This window comes from Eleutherodactylus coqui, chromosome 2, assembly GCF_035609145.1.
Source record: "Eleutherodactylus coqui strain aEleCoq1 chromosome 2, aEleCoq1.hap1, whole genome shotgun sequence".
Lineage (NCBI taxonomy): Eukaryota > Metazoa > Chordata > Amphibia > Anura > Eleutherodactylidae > Eleutherodactylus > Eleutherodactylus coqui.
The window spans coordinates 210,094,250-210,119,972 of NC_089838.1; the positions used below are offsets into that span (position 1 = coordinate 210,094,250).

Here is a 25,723-nt window from a genome sequence, read left to right on the forward strand (position 1 = left end):
GGTGAAATGATCACTGCCAAAGCAAAGTGCATCTAAGTAACAAGCAGAAAATCACTGCAACTTGCTTATCTCCTATAGAACTGCACTTTATTATTCATACCCCTACCCAGCATAGCATAGATAAATGATTCCAAAGCATAATGTAGCCATACATATAACCTTTAGGCAAAGAAGGTCAAAGATGATCGTAACAGTAAGTCAGGTCAGTAAAGCTCAGTGTGGACACAAGCGGATATGCTTATGCTGCAGTTATTGCATTCTTGCTTACAGTACAGTGAAGTTAGATACTGATTTTTGCTAAAAGCCAATGCAAAACCAGCAAACATGTTTTTTTTTCGTTTTTTTTATATTTTCCCAATAAATCTAAAATGAATAATGAAGCCACTTTGTGATAGGTTTACATTAAACATTTACTACCATTTTGCTTCTACAGCTCCTATACAGACTGTATTTCCATGGTAACAGACAAATTCCATGTACTGTAATTTTGCAGTTTCATAGTGGGCTCCTTTTGTCCCTGACTTAGTGTTTGATGCACGTTTGGTAGCCATATTGGTCATATTGAAGGCCAGATAGAAGGGATTAGACTGCAGAGTTGGGTCATCTGTTACCATTAGGGCGCCCAGTCTGCATGGGAGCTGTAAGAAAGGGAGCTGCAGGAATGTTTAATCAAGGCTTACTACAAAGCTGATTCAGTTTGCATTCTAGCCTTATTGGGACAATAAAAAAATTGTTTGTGAAGGTGGACATGGCGTTTTAATGTTTTTGCAAATAGTATCATGTTTTTATTCCAATTCCCCTAGATTTTATCTGCGGTAGCATCCTATTTAATGTACAATGATGTTTGCATATTAGGTTTAGAAATTTTTTGAATAAAGCAACATTGGTGGTTTGGGCACGAGGGTTTGAGATGAAAATGGAGGAGTGAGGGCCGGGGGGGGGGGGGGGGGGGTTGGTAGTTAATACCTGTCTGTGCACGTTCTGCTGCTCCTGTCCTCCTGCCGGTCTGCATTTACATTGGCTGTAGCAGTGACCTTGCAGTCAATGCGAGACCCCGAAACAAAGCGTCATCAGTGCCGTCCTGTAAACAAGCCTGGGGCCAGAGGACTCTGTGGTATCACAATGGAACATTTTTGTACCAGACTTCCATTGGGTGACTAAGGCTTGAGGGGGGGGGGGGGGTTTAAAATTATTTTGAAAAGCCCATCTAAGTGCATTTGATGTACGATATGTAACACAGCCTTCTATTCTACATGGCTAGCTGGGTGCTATCTTACATTATTGGCAGCATAGTATTTAACAGCTTGCTTCTGTGTGTGTAGTTTCAGTGCAGCCTATATATGCTGTAGCATACGCAGTACAATTATTTTAGCATTTGACTTTCTATTTAGTGACTTTGCTTTATTCAGACTTTAAAAATTCCAAAGTTTGATCGTATCGATTGGAGTAGCAATATTCAGCATAATCCATGGGTCTCCTTCTCTGCCATGCTTGTCAAATGCTCTATAGGACATTAATGGCTGAAAAAGACCACATAGTCTACCCATGTATGTCCTTTTTACTTCTCTCTTAGGATAGATATATGCTTATCCCTGACTGGTTTATAGACTGGTCTCAGCATGCATTTGTGATAAAAGCCAGGTTTTGGTGCATGAAGCAGAGGACCTGTGGGTTGGAAGAGAGAAGGGCATGAGCCAATGACATGATGGGGCAGTGGTGTAACAGGTCCTTAGTGGGGACAGGTTAACCTGTTCAATGTAACTATTTTCATTGAATGCAGTAGACCTGCTCTCAGTGATATTTGTGTTTTGACTTGCTACAGCTGGATGTTGTATTGGAGACCAATCTGGCTACGATCCGTGTCCTGGAGGCAATTCAGAAGAAGCTCTCGCGGTTATCTGCAGAGGACCAGGCCAAGTTTCGTTTGGACAACACCTTAGGGGGAACCTCAGAAGTCATCCACCGCAAGGCACTGCAAAGGATATATGCAGACAAAGCTGCCGATATCATAGATGGCCTAAAGAAAAACCCAGCTGTTGCCGTCCCAATTGTGCTGAAAAGGTGCATTGTATCAGATTGCATATAACACAGCCATGCTCTATACAGCCTATATGTTAATCTCTTTGTTTTAACTTGTTACTTCTTTGCATCTTATGTAGGTTGAAAATGAAGGAAGAGGAATGGAGGGAAGCCCAGCGAGGCTTCAATAAGATTTGGAGAGAACAGAATGAAAAGTACTACCTGAAATCACTAGACCACCAGGGTATAAACTATAAGCAAATAGACACAAAGGTCCTTCGCTCTAAGAGCCTTCTTAATGAAATTGAGAGCATCTATGATGAGGTTAGTATCCTGCAATCACAGGCACCATATGTCTGTAGGAGGCTTCACTGAGAAGTGGATAGGAAGTTCGCTTCACCCTCACCTTATTCTGTGTGTAGTATTGGTATAATTCAGTTAAAAGTAAAATAAATGTATATATGCTAATTAGGCTGTTTAATTTAGGCCTCTTTCACACAGGCTACAAAATCATGATATTTTGTAGCGATGCGACATCACAATAAAATGCATGTATGTCAGGCTGCATTAGCACGGGCTACAGAATCTGTCTCTACAAAACCTCGCTCATGTGAAAGAACCCATAGGAAAGCATGGGCTGCACATACATGCGATTTGTAGCACTGTTGCATCATGACAAACTCGCCCGTGTGGAACCTGCCTGAATCTCATGGATTGCAATGGGTTCTTTCAGGCTACAAAACCTCTCACATGTAAAAGTACCCATTAGAAACCATGGGCTTCTTACATACATGTGTTTTGTAATGATGTCACATCGCTACAAAATCTCGCAATTTTGTAGCTCATGGGAAACAGGCCTTAGGCTGCATCCGTACGAGCGGTTTTGTAGCGATGGGACAGTGCTAAAAAAGCCAATGTTTTCCTATGGGTTCATCCACATGTCTACTACATTGCGAGACTACAAAATCTTAGCATGCTCCATAAAGCCACGATTTGCGCGCTATATATATATATATATATATATATATATATATAATATATATATTAATGTGACTTCTGGGAGCACCAACCCATCCTAGAGATGCCGTCACTTTTTAAGGTAGAATACCCCTTTTGTAGGTTACCACTGGATTTAGTCTTTTTCCCTGCCTTTGTGGTAAATGTATAGATGGATGATTGGGTCTTTGGTGACACTTCTCTGTCCACCTCCATTGCACTTTGCACTATTGTGCTTTTGATCTGTATTAAATGTTGATGAAAACCTGTGTGTTTTACACAGAGACAAGAGCAAGCATCGGAGGACAATTCTGGTGTCCCAACAGGACCTCATCTCTCACTGACATATGAGGACAAGCAGATTCTGGAGGATGCCGCTTCTCTAATTATCCATCATGTGAAGCGACAGACTGGTATACAGAAGGAGGACAAGTACAAGATTAAACAAATCATTTACCATTTCATCCCAGATCTGCTTTTCTCGCAGCGAGGAGAGTTGTCTGATGTAGAGGAGGAAGATGAGGAGGAGTCTGCGGAAACAGAAGATGGGGTTAACAAGAAACACAATGGGGTGGTGGGAGGGGGGGCAAGCAGTCCACCAAAAACTAAGTTGATGTTTGCAAACACTGCAGCGCAGAAGTTCAGGAGCATGGAGGACGCCTACAACTTATTCTTCGTTAACAATAACTGGTACATTTTCCTGCGACTGCACCAGATACTCTGCTCTCGCCTCTTACGCATTTACAACCAAGCGGAAAAACAAGTGGAGGAGGAGCTGAGAGAAAGGGAGTGGGAGAGAGAGGTGCTGGGCCTAAAGAGGGACAAGAATGACAGTCCGGCCATCCAGCTTCGGCTCAAAGAACCAAGTAAGTGTAGCCTAAGGGGGCACTGGAATTGACTTTTTTTGTCTATACGAAGTCTTTCCCACTTTCTTCTGTGTTTAAAAACAAGTGTAAAAAATGAAGACCTTCATGTTAAAAAGCTACGATTATCAAAATGTTTGTTTTTGTCTAACTTTTTGAGAAACTTGAATATTGTGCTCATGTGTAATGGTGGTTCTCATGAGCATGCACTTATGTGTGTTTTTCCTGTATTACAGTGGATATAGAGGCTGTGGATTATTATCCGGCATTCCTAGACATGGTCCGTAACCTGCTGGACGGGAATATGGATTCGAACCAGTATGAAGACTCCCTGCGGGAGATGTTCACCATCCATGCCTTTATTGCTTTTACTATGGACAAGCTGATACAGAGCATAGTCAGGCAGGTGAGTTGTAACACAGTCACATTTCCGCAACTGGTTCGTGCTTCACTTCAGGTGCTCATAGGCATTAGACTACAGTTGATGGAAATGGAAGATTTCAACAAAAATAATCGTTTAATTTAACAACCACAGATCATTTCAGCGATGACTCATCAACTGGAAATGGGTTGACCGTGCTTGAATAAATTTCTTTCAGTAGTCCGGCAAAAAAGCTTTTTGTTTTCAGCAATGTTTCTCCTTTCGACAAAAGATAGTTCATAAACAAACGTTCTCAGGAAGATCATTGATCTGTGACCCGCTGTCATTGAACATTTATGGCCCGTTCAAACAACTTTACCAGCCAATATGGACTAAAATGTGTATGGCTGCGTCTACGTACCAGACAATTGTTTTGTTCAACCATCAACCTACTTTTTTCTAATGTGATTGGACACTAAGAAAGTTCGCTTACTATGATTAGAGAATTGACCGTAGAATTCTTGGCCAGGAAGTCCCAGCGTAACTTTTCACAACTATGTTTCTAATATTTTGACATCTAGTGGTAGATATGAAAACTGCAGGGTATGGATTTAAAATTGATAGCGTTTTTTTTTTTGCTCCACTGCTTTTGAGGGCAAGGGAAGATGAGAAACGTCACACCATCCCCTTGTTTGGAACCGATATCAGCTAAAATGCCTCTTCAGGCAGGTGCCCTAAAAAATTTTATGGGATATGTGCATAGGGTGTTTTCACACATGGTGGAATATTTCAACACTGTGGAAAAATCCGCGCCAAAATCCACATGTCTAACTTGCCGCTTTTGCGTTACAATGGAATTGCTGCCGATTTGCAAATGTTAAACATACGAAGCTTGGTGCTGACTTCTCTATGGTGGAATATTATGTCTGTGTGAAAACGCCCTTAGAGCACCTGCCTTTACAGTTTTAGAAGTTAGAAGTATAGTGCTATATGGGGCCGTCTTCAGCTGCCATAAGGAAAAAAGTCTGACGGAGCAGAAGCGCCCCAAAGGTGAACGTGCAGGTACTCTATAAAAGAATACTGGAAAATAGCATTAAAAGGAAAATTTAGAAAATGTAGGTATTTACACACAGATGTCAACTGTAATATTAAAATTTGTCTGAACAAATACTTCCCGGTGTTGTAGGGGCTGTTCAGATCACTTTGTAGCCATTCGTAGAGTGAATGTGTTTCAATGTAAAAAGTGGTTTTAAAACCTTGCTTGATGTACCTAAAGATAATAATTTGGTCAAACGCCTAGTTTAAAAGTGCATACTTTCTACTAAGTTTGACCTTCCTTACAGGTTTTTTTTCCTGTAGGACAGAAAAATCACATATAGTACGTCATGCTTTTCTGTCCCATTAAAAAAAATATATATTTTATTTTTTACAGTATAGATGTGTACGGCTGTACTTAATACGTTTCTTTTGTTGCATTGTGGGGGCCAAACCTAGCACCATGGATATAGCTTCTGCCACAGGGAGGCGGACACTAAGCAAAAAAGTGTTAGTTCCTCCTAACAACTATACCCTCCTGCAGGCACCAAGGTAACCAGTTTCAGTTTTGTCTATAGGAGGCAGACCTCTTCTTTCATCGGTCTTCTTCAGTTTTCCTGACTCTGGGCCTTCAGGGCTGGCACTAGGCCTTCCCTGCTTATATCACATAGAAAAATGTATAAAGAGACGCTCACCTGTTAGGGGAACTGCACTCCACCACCACCGCAGCAACACCTCCCGAGTCCAATCAACCGGCCCAGGTGAACAAGGACTCGTATGTAGTCCGAAACGCGTTCTCCAAGCTCATGTACTGATTTTATGGCACTATGTGTTTTGAATAAAGCAGCACACAATATCCCTTGAGTCCATCAAATGACTTTATTTCTTCTTGGACTGTTTCCCTGCTTACCTCACGGAGGAGGGCGAACACAGTGGATTTAACGTCTGACAGTCCTACACTCAGAAGGCAAGGAGGTTCGGTCAACATTGGGTTGACCCTGATCTGCCGCTCATAATCAGCCCCACATCGGAGCACGCCCTCCCTTCTCAAAGGCAGGCGAGCAGTGGTGGGTACATTGCTGGAAACCGGGAACTGTACTACTTTCGCAGGGAAAGGTTAGTATTTCTCTCCACCCGGGTAAGTATCCTGTTTTCCCAACCCTCTGTCGCGAAGTCCACCAAAGTGCTATCCATGACTTCTTCCTTCCCCAACAGCATGACTCTGGTAGGTAGGGGTACCTTGTCCCCCTTTTCCCTTCCTCTGGGGCCCCAGCAGGACTACTGCTTAGTGCCTGTTCGTGGGGGAGTGGACCGCTGCTAGCCGCTCTGAATGGGGGGTTGTAATGGCCCCTGCACTATTTTTCAATTCTCTACGCCGGTAGCGTGGCTTCTTCACTGGCCACCGCCATGCCCATGCGGGCGGTGGGTGATTAGTCCCAGGGGGCAGTGCGGACCCCACTCTCTTACGTCACTTTGTTGCTGAAACTGCGGGAAGTGAGGAGCTTTCAGGTGCTTGGGAGTTGCCTTTTTCAGCCGTGGCTTACTAGCCTCCAGGCTGTAAAATTTAGGCCCTGGCAGCAGCCTACTGTGGGGCACTTCTGGTGAGGACAGGCTCTTTGCCCTTGTGGTCCAATGGGGGCTTCGGGTGCGGGGGGGGGGGGGGGGGGGAATGGGCTTCCTGGCCTTCCTACAGTTTCCTTCTTGGCACGAGGATCCCCTCTTCTCATTGGCTCCCGGCCTCTTCTGCTACAGAACCCGCCCTCAGGTCTTGTCTGCACATTGCTCTCTGCTGCTGCTGGGACCACTAGTGTGCCTTCAGCATTTCAGCTCCACTTCCACAGCAGCCCAGGTCCGGGTACGTGCTGCCTGGCAGCGAGCTCCGCTCTTCCTTTGCTGCTCCTGCAGCACCCATAACAGCAGGCACATATAAGGGCGCTCAGCACACTAATGCGCAGTACTTGGCACCAGGGCCAACGAACCCATATAGAGTTCAGCCAAAGCAACACCTTTTACTTGTGCTAACTGTAGTACCAAATTTCAGTGTGTACAGTCAGAGCTGTTACGCCCCACCGGTCTTTAACTGAGGTGGGTGGCTGGTGAATTGTCTGCAGGCACTCCTGCTGTCCAACCTCCTAATCTGCAGAACTGGAATTGGCTCTCCATTTTTCGAGCTGTATCAGACCTTATCAAAGCATTCATCGCTGTCCTTTACAGGCTGGACCACTCAACTGCCATCAAGTGTGTCTGATGATGATTTTGCCTCACACGACCCTCCACGTGGTAGATCTCGAAACTTGCTAGGCCTCATCGCTTGAGGCATCCTTCCAGCATCAGCATCCTCTCCCAGTTCCTGAGAGGCCCATTCTGAGCTTTCTTTCAGAGATTAAAGTCGCTCCAATGGTGAACTTTTCAAGTCTCATTTGGACTCTGACCTGGATGAGGAAAAGTCCTCTAAGCTCTCCTCCCTGGTCGATTGCCTAATGGTGGCAGTGAAAAGACCCTTCAGGTGAAGGATCAGCTGCCAACTGCATCCACGTAATCGGTTGTCTTGGCACCTGAAATGCCTTTCCATACAGAATTTGAAGACCTTTTTAGCCAGGGGATGGAACCTTCTCTGCAAAACGTTTTACCAAGCTTAAGCATTTGGACATACTGTACTCCTTTACAAAGGATTTGGTGAAGAAATGGTCGTCTTCACCAGTAGTGGAACCTAGAGCGTCCTGTTTGTCCAAACCTATCATCATGCTTATGGCTAATGCTTCGTTCTTTACGAATGTACGGGAGAAAAAAATAGAATCCTTTGTCAAAGGTTTCTTTGAGGCTGTAGATTCGGCACTGGCCTGTTTTTGCCATTACTGAATGGGCTAATAGCTGACATTGCCCAGCAGATAGGTCAAGCAGGAACTTTTGCGAAGCCTCTCTAAATACGGCCAGACTATTGGCTCGCGTATCAGCTGCTTCGATAACCTTGTGTCACACACTATGACTTAAATCTTGTGCTGCCAATGCCACCTCCTAAGCAGTCATTAACTTGTGTTTTTTTTTTTTTCTTTTTCGGTTCGCATCCTTTTGGCACCAAACTCCACAATATTATTTCTGAGGCTGCAGGGCAGAAGAGTTTGCATTTTCCACAGCATAAAGCCAGCCGTGCAAGATTGGTACGGAAGAAATGGCCTCAGATTTTGTTCCTTTAGTCACTCTAGCCTCAGGTTCTTGGCTTAAAAGAAATCCTCACAAAATCAAATTCACAGACCCTCTTTGAAACCACAGCCTTCCTGCAGTTCCCGACCCTGATCCTTCAAGTCCAGCCGTGAGACCTTAATCTGGTATTGGATGTGTTACAGGCGCACCCCCTTGCGCATCATCCTGGCTAGTCTGTTGTCCAGTAAGAAAGCCTTGCGATCACTTTCATCCGCTGGGTTTCTGAGCTCACAGCTTTGTCTGCCAAACCTCCATTCCGCCCCTTCTTTTTTGTGTGAGGGGGAGTTGGCTTTCCACATTAATGAGGCCATCATTTTGCCTTCCTTCTGTCCCTCCGCCACCCATCCAAGGGAAGCCTAAATTAGACTATTTGAACCTTGAAAATATACATTCTCCTTCAGGTGCTCTGATTCTTTTGTCATTCCAGGCGGTTCGAGATGCGGACTGGCGGCCTACAAATTCGGCCTCTCATGATGGATCCAGGTCAGCAGTGGTGGAGACCTATTGTGCCAAGAGCAGGGAAGCCCCTTTTTCGTGTTACTACACACTCTACTCGGGCAGTGGGCGCCTCTTGGGCGGACCTTAACGGTGCCTCCGCTGTGCAGGTGTGACCTGTAAGGCTGCAACATGAGCTTTTTGCACACCTTTCCTAAATTTTGAGGGCACACTTTTTCACTTCTGCTGACGCCTCTCTCGGTTGAAACGTTTTGCTGATGTCCATAAGCAGACTGCATGTTTCTCGATCTTCTCTTTCCCACCCCTGAGTGACTGCTCTGCAGTCGTCCTATAGTCTTAGGCTGTGTCCTCCAATGCAGCGGATGAGAAAATAGGATTTTTGAACTTTACCATAAAATCGCTTTCTCATCTGATTCATTGGGGAACATAGCAGCCTCCCAAACCGTCTTACCATACTCACATTGTTGTTGAAGCCTCCTCCCTGGAGTTGCACATGGTTGTAAACTCTTGTTTCATTGCTTCATGTTTATGGTTTCACTTTAAGCATTTCTTTTAACCTATTTCTATCTGATTTGCTTCTCCTACTGCTTGCATACAAACTGGTTAGCTTGGTGCCTGCAGGAGGGGTATAACTGGTAGGAGTTGCTAAGGCTTTTTTTGCTGTGTCTGCCTCCTAGTGGCAGTAACTATAGCCATGATCCTAGGCTGTCTCCCCCCCCCCCCCCCCCCCAAATGAACGAGACAAGAAAAAGATTTTACGATAAGTTTAAAAGTCTTATTTTGTTCTCCTGTCTAAAAATAAAACTTGGATTTTTTTTTTTTTTAAAACAAAGTATCCAGTTTTTATGTAAAAATGGACAAATGTTTGACTTTGTATAGGCTTAAAACTCACGTATGCCTAAAACTGCTTATATTTGTATGTTTTTTCATGTGCCTAATTTATATAACAGACATACATTTATATAACAGACATACATTAAAAATGTGATCTGAACAACTGCAACAGCCTTTACCAGATCTCTGGAACCAGCTTTTATAGACACTTACAACGCAGACATGCGCTCAACGCTCAGATCCCAGAGCCACATCAGTCTCTTTCCACCTACCCCTTAATAGGAGTTTTGCGTACGCCAGGCCCTAGAGGTTTAATCTCACTGATCTTTATATATATATATATATATATATATATAGCAAGCTAAAACTGCGCATGTAGAGCTGGGTATTTTTGGAAAATAGCGAGAAATGATCCTTGCTGTCTGAAGAGGAGTGGAGTACCGCAATGTCCTCCTACACTTTGGTCTCGCCAGCAGCTTAATAATACATTGATCCAACTACACATGGTATATCAATGTTATCTCACACCAAGCATACTCATTAAGATGAATAGAACCCCTAACGCACAATGTCATTGCTGTCAGACACCCAATGCTAACGTTAACCATTTGATGTGGAGCTGCCCGATGGTATACTCTTTCTGGATGAAAGTAACAAACCTCCTGGGACAACTGCTGGGGGTACGACTTCCCACCAAACCCCGCTGAATGTTTACTAAGCGTATTGGATGAAGAGCAGCGGCATATTCCATATCTGCAAGTGAGGTGGTGTTTTTTGGCCTGTAAGGCTGTGGCAGTGCGTTGAATGGACAGACAACCTGCAACGCTCTCCCAATGGTGTAACTCGGTCAACTCTCTTCTTCCATACAAAAAGATAGTGTATAAAATGTTCAGATAACATTTATAAAGTTTGGGCACTTTGGTGTGGTTGATCAGCCACAAGTCGCACACTTAGCGCATTTCAGCACTTGGTTGACCACAGGCTGTGTTCTCCACAGGAGCAGCTGATTATTGTATTCAGCTGAAGCCCATGCGAAGACAATGCAGCCCAGTGCAAAGTCCAGACCACATGCTGGGATTTGCAAACAGCTGCTGGAGGCTCATGAACACGCAAATGAAGGTAATAAACTGTTAATGGACATTAGTGTCCATTAGCAGTTTATGCAAAACTATCGCTAGAACTGTCAATGTTTCAATCCTTTGAAAGATTGTCTTTGCGTGTAAATGGGCCTTAAGTCTTTATCCCAAAATGTCTCTGAACGGAGAGAAACCAAAATTTAGTCAGGTGTCCAAACTTGACTGGCACAGTATGTAAGAGCTGCCATAAAGTGGTGAAGTATTTTCCTTGTGACAGTATACTGGGAAATGGTAAAAAATTGATTTGTGGATTGACAGTTTTGATAACTCTGTGTGGTCTGAACTAACGTTCCCCACTTTCCATTATGACGGCACTGTCCCTGTACATGGGGGTTATTGTCCTGCTGGTCTAGTTTCTGTTGAATAGAACTGATTTTCTTCTTTCTCCTCTTTCTTATACCTGTAGCTCCAGCACATAGTCAGTGATGAAATCTGTGTGCAAGTGACTGATCTCTACCTCTCAGAGAGCGGCTGCAATGCTACAGGGGGTCTGCTGGCCACCCAAACATCCCGCACAATGGGTGAGGCCAACTACCAGCGAAAGGCTGAACAGCTGATGGCTGATGAGAACTGCTTCAAGGTGAGTTACATGTTACTCTGTGATAAGAAGGTTCCCTGCTGCTTGTATAAAGAGTCTAACAGTGACTTTAGGTATTGCTGCCTTCCAATAGATGGCGCTGCAGAGGTATTGTTCCATCTCCCTTATTTGCATATTACTAAGAGGAGCGTAAATGGCCTTTTAAGTCTCCTCACTCACGTTTAGGTGCTCTCCTTAAGGCCGGCTGTCCATGGGTGATAGTTCACTGCGTTACCCACGGCAATAATCTGCACGGGGGGGAACGCCATGAACGCGTTTCATAGAATAATTATGGAAAGGGCAGCCTGATGTACACGAGCGGAAAATCGCAGCAATTTTTCTCTCGCATATAAAAATCGTGATTTTAGGGTTCTCCCGCTGTGGAAAAATGCTACGCCCGTGGACAGCCAGCACAGGAGAAAATATATTGTTTCTTATACTGGCCTCTAATGCTAAAATGACAGTCCTCAGTAACCAGTCCCCCAAGGCAGCACCTTACTTTGAAACTCTGATGGGTGACTGTTTAGATGTAGGCGGATGTTTGTGCGCTAAAATTTATACTACTTTGTGCCCTTTTTTTCCCTTTTTAATAATGGTGATATATAAAGGAGATTTATAAATCTGAACGTTAGTAGAATTATGACTAAACTTTTAATTCAGAAAATGTCTGATCCTTTCACTTTTTGTGTCTTTTTCCTCTTTTTTGTACAGTTGATGTTCTCCCAGAGTTGTGGACAGGTCCAATTAACAATTGAACTGCTGGACACTGAGGAAGAAAACTCAGATGACCCAGCGGAGACCGAGGTAAGCCCTACTCGTTCCTGAGGGGCTCTCGGTTACCGCCACCATAGGCAGGACCCCGACCTCCAGGGCCTATTGGGGAAAGGGTCATGGGGGGAGTGGGGATGTGTGAGAACACCTAGAAAACCGTCTTCTGAGATCAAATCACAGCCCACCCCGGTCAAACAAAACCTGCAGTGTGTCCGATCTGATTATAATATAAATATATATTAATATATAAAATATTTTATGTGTACAGAATGTTACCAATCTGTGGTTTGTTACAGAATCCAGAGAATTCTTAAAATTCCAAAATATGTAAAATGTTTTGGAACTAGAATCAAATTGTAATATAATAAACTTGTTTTAACGATCCAGGGTGACTTAGTGATTTGTTCTGTTTTTTTTTTTTTTTTTCCCCTGCTCTCCTTTTCCCATTGACTCTCATCAGGATGCCATTCTACATCTTCACTTTCTTCCTGAATCACTAACCTCTATGCTACAGTTTTTAAAGAAGAGCTTAACACTTCTCAGTAAAGGCCTGTTCTTCTAATATCGTTAACACCCCCAATGTTCAATGGCCTTTGTCAGTTATCGTCAGGTGGTCTTAATACTTAACTCCAATGATCATATTAAGGTTTATATATAGACAGAATCTACATAACCAGCTGATAACTTTGTAAATACGTTGCGTTCTCTATCATGTACTGTTCTGAAGTAACAGGCTGCTTGCACAACTTGGCGGGTTGCCATTGGGATAGTTTATTGGACTTTTCTCAGTTATAATGCTGAATCCTCTAAGTGCATATTTCCAGTGAACTATACATTGTTGTAAAGGGAACCGTTCACATGGAAAATGAATTCTATTCTGCAGACAGCATGCTATAGAGCAGGAGGAGATGAGCAGACTGATTAGAATTTTGTGGGAAAAGTGTCAGTAGAACTTGTGTTTTATTCACTTAAATCTCTGCTTATTCTGAGTTTAGTGGTCCAGTGGGCGGTCCTATCAGCGATTGACAGCTGTTTCTGTATGCATAGTCCTACACCGATCAATTACTGATAGCTCCACCCACTGGACTTCTAAGCGCTGAATGATTAGAGAAATAAACACATAAAATACAAGTTATACTGAATCTTTTCCCACAAAATTGTATATTAAGCCCTTAGTGACCACCTATATGCCTTACCCCTTCCCCTTTCTTCACAGCAGTCTGCATCAGAATACCGGGATGGGCCCCCTGTGGCTGGCACCTGTTTTAACAGCGGGAGGAACCTCTGTTCCCTGCTGTGTAACCCTTTACATGCCAGGGTGAATGCAACCGTGACATGTAAAAGGCTGACGGGACGGAAGCTCTGTCACCCATCAGACCCCTGCGATGTGATAATGGGGTCACTATGGGTGTCAGTGGCACCTGGAGGTTTGGAAGATGGCCTACAAGCCTGCCATCTCCAGAGGCCTATCAGGCTCAAAAATATAAACCTTTAAAATTTCTAAACCCTACATTCCCCCTTTTATTATATTTAAAAAAATATATATATATCTGTGTGTGTTTTAAAAAATCCTCAGAAAGCTGGTATCGCAGTGTTCGGAATGATCCACAGAAATAAGGTGGTACAATTTTTAACCCTTTATGGAGCACGCCGAGGAAAGAAAAGCAAATAAACATGGTGAAAATGGCTAATTTTGTTCATCTTGCCTCACAAAAAAGTGATCAAAAAGTAATATGGATCACCAAATGGTACCAATTGAAAGTACATTTTGTCCCATAAGGAGAGTGAAATACAAAAACTCAAACAGCACTGTTGACAGGAAAAAAATGTTGGGGGTCTTTGAATGCAATGATGCAAAAAATACATTAAAAAAACGACAACTCTTGCTACTTTTTCACAAGCGATATGTTTGGTGTTCATGTAATCGTAGTGACTCGCAGAATTAATTTAACATATTTGTACTCTACAGTGAACACCATAAGAATGAGAAACCAAGCTGGAATTGCAGATTTTATTAATCTTGTCTAGACAAAAACAATAACGTAACCTAGCGTGTAAGGCTAAAAAAGACACATGTTCAGCCTATTACCACCCAAGAGGAAGGCAAAAACCCCATTTAGGGAGAAGCCAATTTTCCAAATTTTAGGGGAAAAAAGCCTTCCCAACTCTGTCAATCAGAATAATCTCAGGATCAACAACCCTTCTGAGTAATTAGTGACTAACATATAATATTACACTCGAAAAAATGGTGTCCGGGCCCCTCTTGTACTCTTAGCATCTTCGCCATCACCACTAGCGTTCCATAGTCTCATTGCTCTTAAAGAACCTCCGACGTCTGTATAGAAACCTTCTTTCCTCTAGACATAGAGGGCGCCCGCTTGTCACAGTCCTGGGTATAAACCGATGATGGCAGAGATCTCTGCATTGTCCCCTGACATATTTATACATAGTTATTAGGGATGAGCGAACGTACTCGTTTAGGGCGTTTTTGCACTCGAGCACCGCTTTTTCCGAGTAACCGACTACTCGGGCGAAAAGATTCGGGGGGCGGCGTGGTGGAGTGGGGGATAGCAGAGGGGAGGGGGGGGAGAGCTCCCCCCTGTTTCCACTGCTACCCCCCCCCCCCCCGAATCTTTTCATCCGAGTAGTCGGTTACTCGTAAAAAGCGGTGCTCGAGTGCAAAAACGCCCTAAACTAGTAAGTTCGCTCATCTCTAATAGGTATACATAGTTATTAGGTCGCCCCTCAGCCCCTCATTTAAATAAATGAAGACTTGTAGGTCATCCCGCAAAAAGCAAGTCCTCATAGAGCTCCTTTGATGGAAGAACAAAAGCAATATAACTCTGGGAATGTGGTGACACAAAAACAAGTCTTTAAAATTGAGGTTTTAATGTAGAGAAACTGCAAAATAAGCAGAAACTGCTCACACCTGTGTTCGGGCTCCGGTTAGGGTTTCCGTCTCTCTGTACCTCTCCTCCAAAAACGGAGCAAAGTGGGGGGAAAAACTGATCTGCCCCCTACCCCTGTTGCCTCAGTTTTGTTTCTGCTTGACAGAAAAATAACGCTGCAGACTTGCACTATTTTCCTGTCCAAATAACAGAAACCTAAAGAATGAAAGCCTTTCCAGTTGCTTTCTGTTTATTTGAAACCCCATTGCAATCTATGGAGCAAAAAAAACTGAAATAAAATGTGGGAGGGGGAGGGGGGGAATCAGTTTTTTTCCTCCAAAAACCGAGAGGAGAGACAGACACCCTGAACTTGGCCCTAGCACAGGGGTGGGAGCAGCCTAAACTTGGTATCCCTGTAATGGTGCTGGCCCAGAGCATTTTATCACATTATTTATTCTGAATGCTGTAAGAATAAATGGAATTTAATTAAATTTTTTTATAACGCGCTATGTGGGCCGGGCGCTGTCATGATGGAAGAACCAGTCAGTCTCTTGTTTGCCCACACAGCGCTCAGTGCTAAGCAATTTTTGATGAAAAACAGCAGGACACACTTGCCCCCCCGAACTCGCTTCTTGTGCCTTTTTTTTTGTACGAGTGCTTTGAGCAGTGGAAGAGGAAACAAAATTTCGCAGCTACATGTTGTTCACATGACTAAGACATCACAAAATAGGCGAAAAACTGAACAACTTGTTGGGAAAAAAGATAAATGCAACCTTCCATAACCTCGTCGGCTGGCATAGCGCTCAGATGGGTTCTGCGGACATTCAACTATCAACCGAAGCTGGTACTAATAATGCCCCACCTACCTGAAGAAGGGTCCTGTTTCTTTTGGGTACTTCCTTTTTGTAATTATATGTATGCAAATATCACGACATTAAAGAATACAACTTGGTTCCCAAAAAAAAAACTGAAAAATTTGTTAGCCCTTAGGGCATTAAATTGGCGCTTCACTAAATGGTTAATCTGCTCAGCTCCTCCTATTCTAGAACATTCCATCTGCAGTTTGGATAGTATCTTCAAGCCGAGCCATTCACAATGGCGAAAGCTGCTGAACTTTAAAGGGAGCCTACGTGTGGCGTGGTATTCAGGATTAGTACAAGTCTAAACTAATAAAGCAAAGTGGAGAAGGATTTGGTAAATGGAGTCTCTTAAAAGTAGGATTTTATTGGATCACTCCAAAAGTCTCACAAGGCATCATAGTTCATAGCAAGGCTAGAAGATCTGTGATACTAACCCTGCTGTGAATAATGGCTTTGAGAAGTGCAACATTCAGATGCAGATTTGTCTGTGACCCAATAAAATCCCGCTATCTGTGTCAGGGTCTCCTTAATATGTGGGGAGCGTGATGCATAATTGAGAGGAAATTGGAATCTTACAGTTGAAAATATGCCCAAAAAAGGTTTTTTTTTATTAGTATTGAACTTAAATAATCACTGAACTTTCAAGAAACTTGTGCTTATGTGATAACTAGCAAAAATGTGAATCACTTTATTTACCTTAAATGATATTTTTCTGCTGAAAAATCTTTTTATAAAGTGCTGACTACTAAGGTTCTGACTTCCTTCTAATTTTCTGTCCACTGCTTGTTGGCAAGCAATGCACATCTCTAGTAGCAGAGATGACAAGATGGATAATAGAAAGTGAAGGAGATGACTCATGCAGACTATAGAAGTCTATAGAGGGTGTTAGGAGGGGCCTGAATGAGGTGGAGAGAATCGTAGTGACTTACAGACTTGCTGCTGCAACAAATAGTGGTTCACTGTATCTCAGCTACCAAAATAACATCTACACTGCTCAGTACTGCTGTAGTAATGCCCTCCATGATGCTGTTACTTATAAGGGTGTACTAAAGAGAGATGGAGAAGATACCTTGCTTTCTCATGTGTGCAGTGTATGGGAGATGACATGGCAACTAAACTCCATCCATCAGCCCAGGGAACACAGAGAATTAGAGATGGAGGCTGCAGAGGGGATATTGGTGATACATGCAGGATAAAAGTTATATAATGACCAGAAATAATCATATCCCTCGTGTACACACGAAGAGTAAAGTGTGTACATGAGGGATATTCTCAAGTCACCTGAAAAGAGAGACTCTGGAGAATGCCACTAAAATCGCTACATAAAACAGTGTGGGCATTTAAAATGCATCGGGGGTGGGGTTTAAGTGTTTTTAAATACCAAAAAATTAGACCATATGAAGGAGCCCTTAATGGACACGGTGGAATTCCTATAGATGTCAGTGTTTCTATAGTGCCTGGTGTACTCTATCTGACACACACTATATTATCTGCATTAGAGAAAGATATTTTTAATATCCACACTTATATATGTACATTTATCTGGAGGTGAAGAAAACTGCAGTACTGTGGATTGCATCCAGATGTATGGGACAGGTTCTCAGTTGCAGGAAATTCTGCAACCAAGTTGACAAGTGTGAACAATGTCCTATTTGGATATTTGTGGCCCCAGCCTAGCAGTGCTACAAACGTTATACAAAATAATTCTCATACTCCTGTGTAGAACTACCAAAAATGTGTGCTTGGATTAAGCTATCATCAGTGGAATACCTGGGAACAGAGGTCCCCGTTTTTCTTTTTTTGGCATCCCCCGTCATTACCTGGTAATGTGTCTCCCTTTGACCGCTGTTTTATCCCTTTCATTGGCGGGAGCTGATCATTACAACTCCCTGTCACTTGTGGTTGAACTGGCAAAGTGCCGGCCCACTCTTTACAATCTCTTTACCGCCAGAGCACGTTACGGAGAGATTCGCTACTAAAGTGGAGGACATGTGTATATATACGGCCTAGCTGCACAGTGCATCAACGATTAGGAGATATAGATAAGTGTATAGATATAGATTATAGATAGAGAATGATATATATATATATATATATATATATATATATATACATATATATACATACATACATACATACACGGCCTAGCTGCATAGTGCGTCAATGATTAGGAGATATCTATAGATGGATAGATGCACATATACAGATAGTGGATGCAAAGGGGTTAATGGATTTTTATTTATATTTTTTTAAACCTCTGGAATTCCCTTTCAACTTCTCTAAAATACTGATTCCTAAAATATAGTATAAAAAAAGTCAGATTATTTGTTTCCTGCCCAATGAATGCAGGCTGTGACCCAAACAATAGAGGCTTTTGGTTTAGATGTACAGACCTGCATAGTACTTTTTCCAGTCTTTTGCACTAGATTGGCTTATACATTAATATTAGTGCCAGGGCTGATTGTGAACTGCCCGTATTGTTCCAGCTAGTAGATCTGGCAGCACTGAACCCGCAGTTGGCAGGCATACTCCAGTCTTCTATCCCAGCGAGTGAAGCACTCTGTACGAGCCACCAGAGGATGAAGTGGACATTTCTCTAAAAGTACAGCAGCGGTCTCAGATTTTAGAATTTTTTATTTTTATTTTTTGCATCTCAAATGAGCTCAACACATAGCAACAAAGTGAGAGCAGAAAGTGCATGTAAGGTCACCTTGTGTCTTCTTGCAACGGCTCTTTTATAGAGGTTTACGTCATCTGCCATGATGGCATTTATGAAGTGTTTTCGCTAAATGCTGAAGAGTATGGCTGGCCAGCTGCCGGCTCACACACCGTATATGAGGTCCACAAACGCCTGATCCACCACCCGGACATACAGTCTAAGTAGTTTTCAATCAGCCCTCATATATTGGAACATTTAGTAAGCCCAGGGATTCTGTCCTTCATAAAAATACATTCTTTTAATGTTTAACGCACTTTTATAGTAACAAAAAATATTCATTTATTTTAACCCAGTCTGCAGCTTAGTCTACCACTGAGTCAGTTGCTCTGAGGTTGGTATGCTTGTGCCTTGAGCACACCTCTCCTCTTACTCCTGCTCTTTACAATGCATCTGTTATCAGATGGGTGTACCTCAGGCTAGCTAGTGATTCCCAACTCCACTCCTCGGGGACCCCCAACAGGTCATGTTTTCAGGATTTCCTCAGTGATGCACAGGTGATGTAATTATTGTCGGTGCCTCAGACATTGCCCCGGGTGTTCTTACCATAGGATATCCTGAAAACATGACCTGTTGGTGGTCCCTGAGGACTGGAGTTTGGAAACGCTGAGAGCATCAATAGGATGCTAAGAGAGTCCCCTATACACCTCTCCACCCCCAAGTCAGAATTGGAGGCTTGACAGGGTCCTCTGCCTAGCTGTATAGATGGTGGGCAGCCAACAGACGAGGCTTCTTTCTGAATGAATGCACAAGATGCAGATGTCTGCAGAAGCAACTCACCGGCCGTCTTCTCTTGTAAGATTACCTCATTCAGTGGCAGTGAGGAGATCCGCTTAATATTTGTGCAGAGTCTGACAACGCATTTTGTTTTTAAGCCCATTTACTTTAGTGCATTTTCGTTATAAAAATTTGTGTTTTGGGGCTCTTAATACTTATCACCCCATCATTTTTCAACATTCTGCTGGACATCAGGCTCCCTGATCCCCACAGATGGCGTCTTCTGATATTTTACGATGTGCTCAGGTTAATTTCCCACTTCATGTGCAGAATGGTAAGCAATTGATATCCAAGATAAAGGTCTAAACAACTCTAAACTTCACACAATTGTCCTTATTTATGGTATGAAGTCCAGTAGGGAAACTGATTGCAAAAAATAAACTACTTCGTATAAGCAGAAGAATAAGAGGAAAAAAATCCAGCTTCACGTGAAGAAAGTCTTCCAGAATTGTGCCTAAAACATCAGAGTAACCAAAGAACGCGTTTCAACCAAAACAGGTCTGAGCAAAAGACCCCTCCTATGATATACATGTGATGTAATCTTTTTGAGGCAACCCCCTTTTTTTTTTCAATTCCAGAAAACCCTTTTAATGAAGCATTAAAGTGTTCTATTATTCACGACCTTCCACAGCTGTAAAGTCTTACTCCATACCTCCAGTGGTTACTCGTACCACGCTGGAGCCACGGGTCCTGCTGCACCAAGCTCGGAAGAAACAGCTGCGGGTTTGTGTGCCGTTCATGGTGGATGATCTGACAGCTCATCCAGTCATAGGCCCCAGCAGTCTGGCAGAATCACTGTAACTAGCTGAGCAGATACTTGACTGCAGCCATCTTGTTCTGTGTTCCATGCAGCAGGGTGTAGGGCTCCAGGGCTGGATGGGGAGATGTTGAATAAAGTGTGACACTTTTTTTTTTTTTTGAATCCTGAAAAACTCTGATTACTGTTTGTTACGAACTAAACTAAAATTCTTGCTATGGTATTTACCAGAACTGTAACTGATGAAGCTTCCATAATTAACTATGCAAAGGGGATAGTGTATGACTAGTACCAGCGTTTCTGGTGGTGCCACTTACTAATGTAATGGTGAAAGGGATTAAGGGTGGTCACGGGCCTTGTGCTTACAGGACATGTGATCACTCACCGTGGCTTTGAGCGCCGCCCCTGATCACATGACTGTGGCATCACAGGTCCTGTAAGCACACGGATGCCTTCAGGCTTTGCATGTTAGGACCTGTGATGACATCACTGTCATGTGATCAGGGACGAAGCTCAGAGCCTCAGTGACTGTTCACATGACGATGACATCATCACATGTAACTCACTCAGTCACTTAGACAGGTGCTCATTAGTATTTTGACTAGAGACAACCGAGCATGTGGTGTATCGGAGATAGCCGGATAGCCCCATGCTACTTAATGATGGCTACCATGGAGCCAGTAAATCTTCATGGGTAAGAAGTAACTGCATCACTAATAGATTATTTGGTATTAAAGCACACCCTATCCTGGGAAAGAGCCCGAGTGAGAAGATTATTTTGGTATGTTTTTCTCATCCCAGATGTCTTCCGAGCAGCAGGGTGTCATAAACTTGGTGCTCCTGAGGTCAAGATCATGTGACCTATAAGGGAACCTTTACACCTTGGTCTACCGCAAGTCAAACGGCATGAGCCATCAGTCTCCTAGAGCCTTATAATGCTGTCAGATCTTGTCTATAAACACTCAATAGGCCCGTGACGTGTGCAAAAATGTGCCTATATTGCTCATATGTTAGACTGGACTTTGTGCAAGTCATGGGCCTATTGTGTATTTATTGACATGATCTGACTTGTTGCAGTGTGCAGAAGGTCCAGTTCAAATATTGTGTTTTTGGGACCAAATCCACAGCAAAGAAACGTGTTGGTACATACAGTTTTGCCACAAACGGGGTTGCAATTTTTTTTGTCATAAATGCAAGAAGATGGGATACTCTGCTGTACATAAAACATTAATCTGGATGCTGCGGTTTTCAAGCTGCAATAAAACACAACGTGAAAACTAGAGCATATGCAAAGTCTGAAGCGAGCCTAGGTGTAAGCGTCTTGGTCTTCTTGCTGCTGCTCCGCTGTGCAGTTCTTCTCTTATTGTCTGCTTGCCTGTTGTGGGTCTTGGCATTCTGGGCTCTGGGACTAATTCTGCACAAATTGTCTTCTTTCTTTAAGCGCTGGTCGGACTATGTGGAAAGATACATGAACTGTGACTCTACTTCCCCAGAGCTGAGAGAGCATCTCGCACAGAAACCTGTTTTCTTACCCAGGTGAGCTCATCATCTGATACCTGTGCCAACGACACTATCCCTGGTTTAAGTCAATAACCACATTTTGCCTTTTTTCCTGTAGGGTTTTTTCCTTGTGTTAGTCTCTACCACCTCTGTTGGGAAGCTATTCCAGTATTCTTATCTTCACATTTAGTCTGACCACTCCACTCTTGAGCTTCATCTTGTATGAATTCTTTTCACCAAACTTTAGGGGGTATTTTTTTCCCCCTCGCAGATCAAAAGAGAATTTAAAAGCTTGAACATGTAAACTTATGTCAACGTTATCAGTCCTTTATTGTTATACAGGAACCTGCGGAGAATCCGGAAGTGCCAGCGAGGCCGCGAACAACAGGAGAAGGAAGGGAATGGAAAGCGGACGCTGGAGAATCTAGAGAGTCTGGACAAGCTGCAATGCAAATTCAAGCTGAACTCTTACAAGATGGTATATGTCATCAAATCTGAGGACTACATGTACCGTCGTACCGCCTTATTGAGGGCACAGCAGGTGTGTAGGCGTTATAATGGGTCAGGACAATATGGCTTGTTCGCTCGGGCAAACGAGAATCGTCCTGTGTAAGGGGGGCATGAGATCTAGAGCAAAATCCTATCTGTTTGATAGGAAAGCCCCATTATAGAGCGAGTAGAGGGCTTATCTGGACGGATTAAGAAGCAAGTCCTTTTCTGTTCTTTTGATATGTTTGATGGCTTTTGCTTCCAAAATGCCTGAAGTTGATCTTTCAGCTGATGGGGCAACATAATAGAATCACTGCCGGAATACAATAAATTTATCATTATGAGCTGTGTATTCATGAGGGGGCGCACCCCCTGCTGCCCTTGCACCCATGATGGTGATTGACTGGCTTCCTTGTGTATGTACATACACAGCCATCTGTGAATCGCTGCCCTTGTGGGGTGTGAATGCAGCAATCCTATTAGCCAAACGGCACTTTTTTTTTTTTTGGAGGGAGGGGGGGTAGAAAGGCGATGCCATTTTGTCTACTAGAAGTAGGGATTTCTCTAGATGTAATATGCTGTTTTATACAGAGAAGAATACTCAGCTGGCATCCTCTGAAGTTAAATGGTCTTTTCCATGTAAGGGCCTTTTTAGATCTCCATCCCCAGGCTGTACCTGGATCGTCAAAAACTGCACAAATGCCAGAAACCAAAGGAGCTCCACTGCAAAGGAGACCATGTTGGACTTCATTTCAGTGATAGAAGCTTCTGGTTCTATCCAGTTTTCTATCTGGATGCCATTTTCGGCAATCGCAGCGGAACCATGTGACGGAGAAGTGAACTGGTCCTATATATTATACAGAGCATCGTGGGCCAATTTCACATGACCGTAATGCCGCATTTTAGCATTAAATGTTAATAAGGGAGATGGAACAATACCTCTGCATCACCACCCATTGGAAGGCAGCATTCCTTCAAATCAAAGCTAGACTCTTTATACAAGCCTTGTAACAATGACCAGGAATTGAAAGCAAAGCCAGACTCCATGCTCAGACAGTTGTTTCGGGGTGTTTGTCCCTCATCAGTGTGTAGTAGGATTCTGGCTTTGCTAGTGAGAGGCCTTAGATGGGGGTCAGGAACACTATCTTTTCTCCTTAGGGAGAGCACCTAGACAGTGAGTGAGGAAACTCAAGAGGCCATTTATCCTCCTCTGGGTAATATGCAAATAAGGAGGATGGAATAATACCTCCATAGCGCCACTTATTGGAAGGCAGCATTCCTTCAAATCAAAACTAGACTCTATACAAGCCTTGTAACAATGACCAGGAATTGAAAGCAAAGCCAGACTCCATGCAGAGAAAGCTGTTTCACGGTATTTGCCCTTCATCGGTGTGCAGTAGGAGTTGGCCCTGTGGAGGTGGTATTCCATCTCCCTTATTTGCATATTACCCAGAGGAGCATGAATGGCCCTTTTGAGTCTCCTCACTCACCGTCTAGGTGCTCTCCCTACGGAGAAAAGATAGCGTTTCTGAGCATTCAATATAGATCCTCTTTGCACCAAAACTGATGCATTTATTAAGAAATGGGAATCGCATTGCAGTCAGTGGGATCTGTTCTTATAGCTGGTCTCCAAAACTGTTTGGGAATAAAGCTAATAAAAAAGGACATAAATGAAGGAGAGGTTTAAGCAGCCTTACGCCACTCTTATTTTGCATCAGTAGTTTTGAGTTAACACCAGCCGTTGCACCTACACGGAGAATAACTAGTATAGATTTACACCTCTTCCCCCTTCTTGGTTTTGGTTTACAATTACTGATGCAGAATATATGTGTTCCTTCCTGTATGTAATTCATGCAATGAACTTAAAATTCCATCTGGAAACCTTTAAAAACTGCAAACTTAAAGGAACAGTGTATCTAGAAATCAATGAAAAGAATAAACCGCAGATAATAGTTTCCCCAATGTTTGTCAGTCGGCAAAAGTCTCTGCATGTCCCTGAAATAAAAAGCCTTGTAGAAATCCTGCAGGGAGCCCTAAGAGTCCACTTCCTTTTTGATCCCTTCTGTGTCCAGGTGATTGCAGGTGGACTAATTGGGGGTGGGTGGGAGGAGCCGGTTATCTTATAGTCAGACACAGGATTGTAAGATCTACTGGGACACGTAAGAATAAAAATGTCTTAGTTTTGAGACAAAGTTGTTGTTTTTTGTTTTTTGTTTTTTTTTTTAAACTTAAGTCTTTTTCTTTTTTTTCCCTCTTTCTTTAGTCCCATGAGCGAGTCAGCAAACGACTGCACCAGCGCTTCCAAACATGGCTGAGCAAGTGGAATATGGAACATGTGAGCCGGGAGATGGCAGCAGATACCAGAAAGTGGCTGATGGGAGAGGGGGTGGAGGGTATGGTACCCTGTGCCACTACCCGGGACTCGGAGACCCTACATTTTGTGGATATAAACAAATACCGAGTAAAATATGGACCAGCTTTTAAAACCCCTTAAAAAGATGAGACGCAGCTATTCCTTTCTGGAGTGACTTGTTTGAAGCTTAAGGTCTTTTGTCTAAACCAGCAGGATCTTTTACAGACGCATGGGTGGACCTTTTACCCTCACTTAGAGGGCGGTTAATTAAGCTCTCTGTTGCCAGAAGAGTTACTGCAAACCCCTCTGGTAGAGAAGGGGGTTTAGTGTTACCGAGAATCTCCTGCCAATCCCCCTACCACTTTGCAGGCCTACTCGCTCACCCGTGGTATGTAAATACAAGTATGTAAATACCGATAACAAAGGTTCTCCCATTCATCTTCGGTCCCATCCATTATTTTATAGCGAGCGCTGTCTTAGTTTAACCTTCTGTTATCTTTGTAACATAGTGAATGGGGGGAACATCTGGAAACCACAACCTCCTTTATACTGTTTCTACCAAAGGGAGTCTATTGAGAGTGTGGTTTATATATATAGAACTGCAGTATACTTGTCCGAAAACTGCCCCGGCCCCTCTCTGCTGTATCTCGTCAGTGTGAGTGTTATATTTTATCTTTTACTCTTCTGTCCTCTCTTCTGCCCCCATTTTTTTTTAAACACTGTGTAAATAAAGAAAAGGTTTGGTATGACTATGTTTTTGATGAAAGAAGACGCAGCAATAATTTGAGTGCTTTCTATTCTTACCGGTTTGTACTTACAAGAAGGGGGAAGAACATAGAATCGACCTCTTGTTTCCTTAGGAACACTAAACATCAGAAAGTTGCATATCTTTTAAAAGTTTTTATGGAGTCCTTTTTATTTTTTGTCTTGCCTGTCTATATAAAGCAGATTATGAAGTATTGCCGTTTTTATATTGGCCATCGGATGTCAGAAGCTACGTGCAAGAGCGGTAGAGAGCGCCATTTAATTTTATAGCCTAAATGATGCACAGGCTGTCATTATCACTAGCAGGTGGGGATGTGTGGTTGGGTTCATTGTACTGCCTGAGCATAGATAAGAAACTCTAGTTATGAA

The 25,723-nt window shown here is 43.1% G+C and overlaps 1 protein-coding gene across 5 annotated transcripts in view; it reads left to right on the top strand.

Annotated features, from left to right (window-relative positions):
• The window catches only part of SIN3A (SIN3 transcription regulator family member A), a 52,448-nt gene extending 27,110 nt beyond the window's left edge, over window positions 1-25,338 (top strand). For 4 of the 5 annotated variants that reach the window (XM_066592389.1, XM_066592392.1, XM_066592390.1 and 1 more), the window contains exons 13-21: window positions 1,823-2,061; window positions 2,160-2,343; window positions 3,299-3,881; window positions 4,115-4,284; window positions 11,308-11,481; window positions 12,190-12,282; window positions 21,689-21,783; window positions 22,090-22,288; window positions 24,500-25,338. In XM_066592389.1, the coding sequence (XP_066448486.1) occupies window positions 1,823-2,061; window positions 2,160-2,343; window positions 3,299-3,881; window positions 4,115-4,284; window positions 11,308-11,481; window positions 12,190-12,282; window positions 21,689-21,783; window positions 22,090-22,288; window positions 24,500-24,730 (1,968 nt within the window). In that variant the 3' untranslated portion in view covers window positions 24,731-25,338. The remainder of the gene's footprint in view (window positions 1-1,822; window positions 2,062-2,159; window positions 2,344-3,298; window positions 3,882-4,114; window positions 4,285-11,307; window positions 11,482-12,189; window positions 12,283-21,688; window positions 21,784-22,089; window positions 22,289-24,499) is intronic. The other variant, XM_066592393.1, reaches the window with a different exon arrangement.
• Window positions 25,339-25,723: the final 385 nt, after the last annotated feature.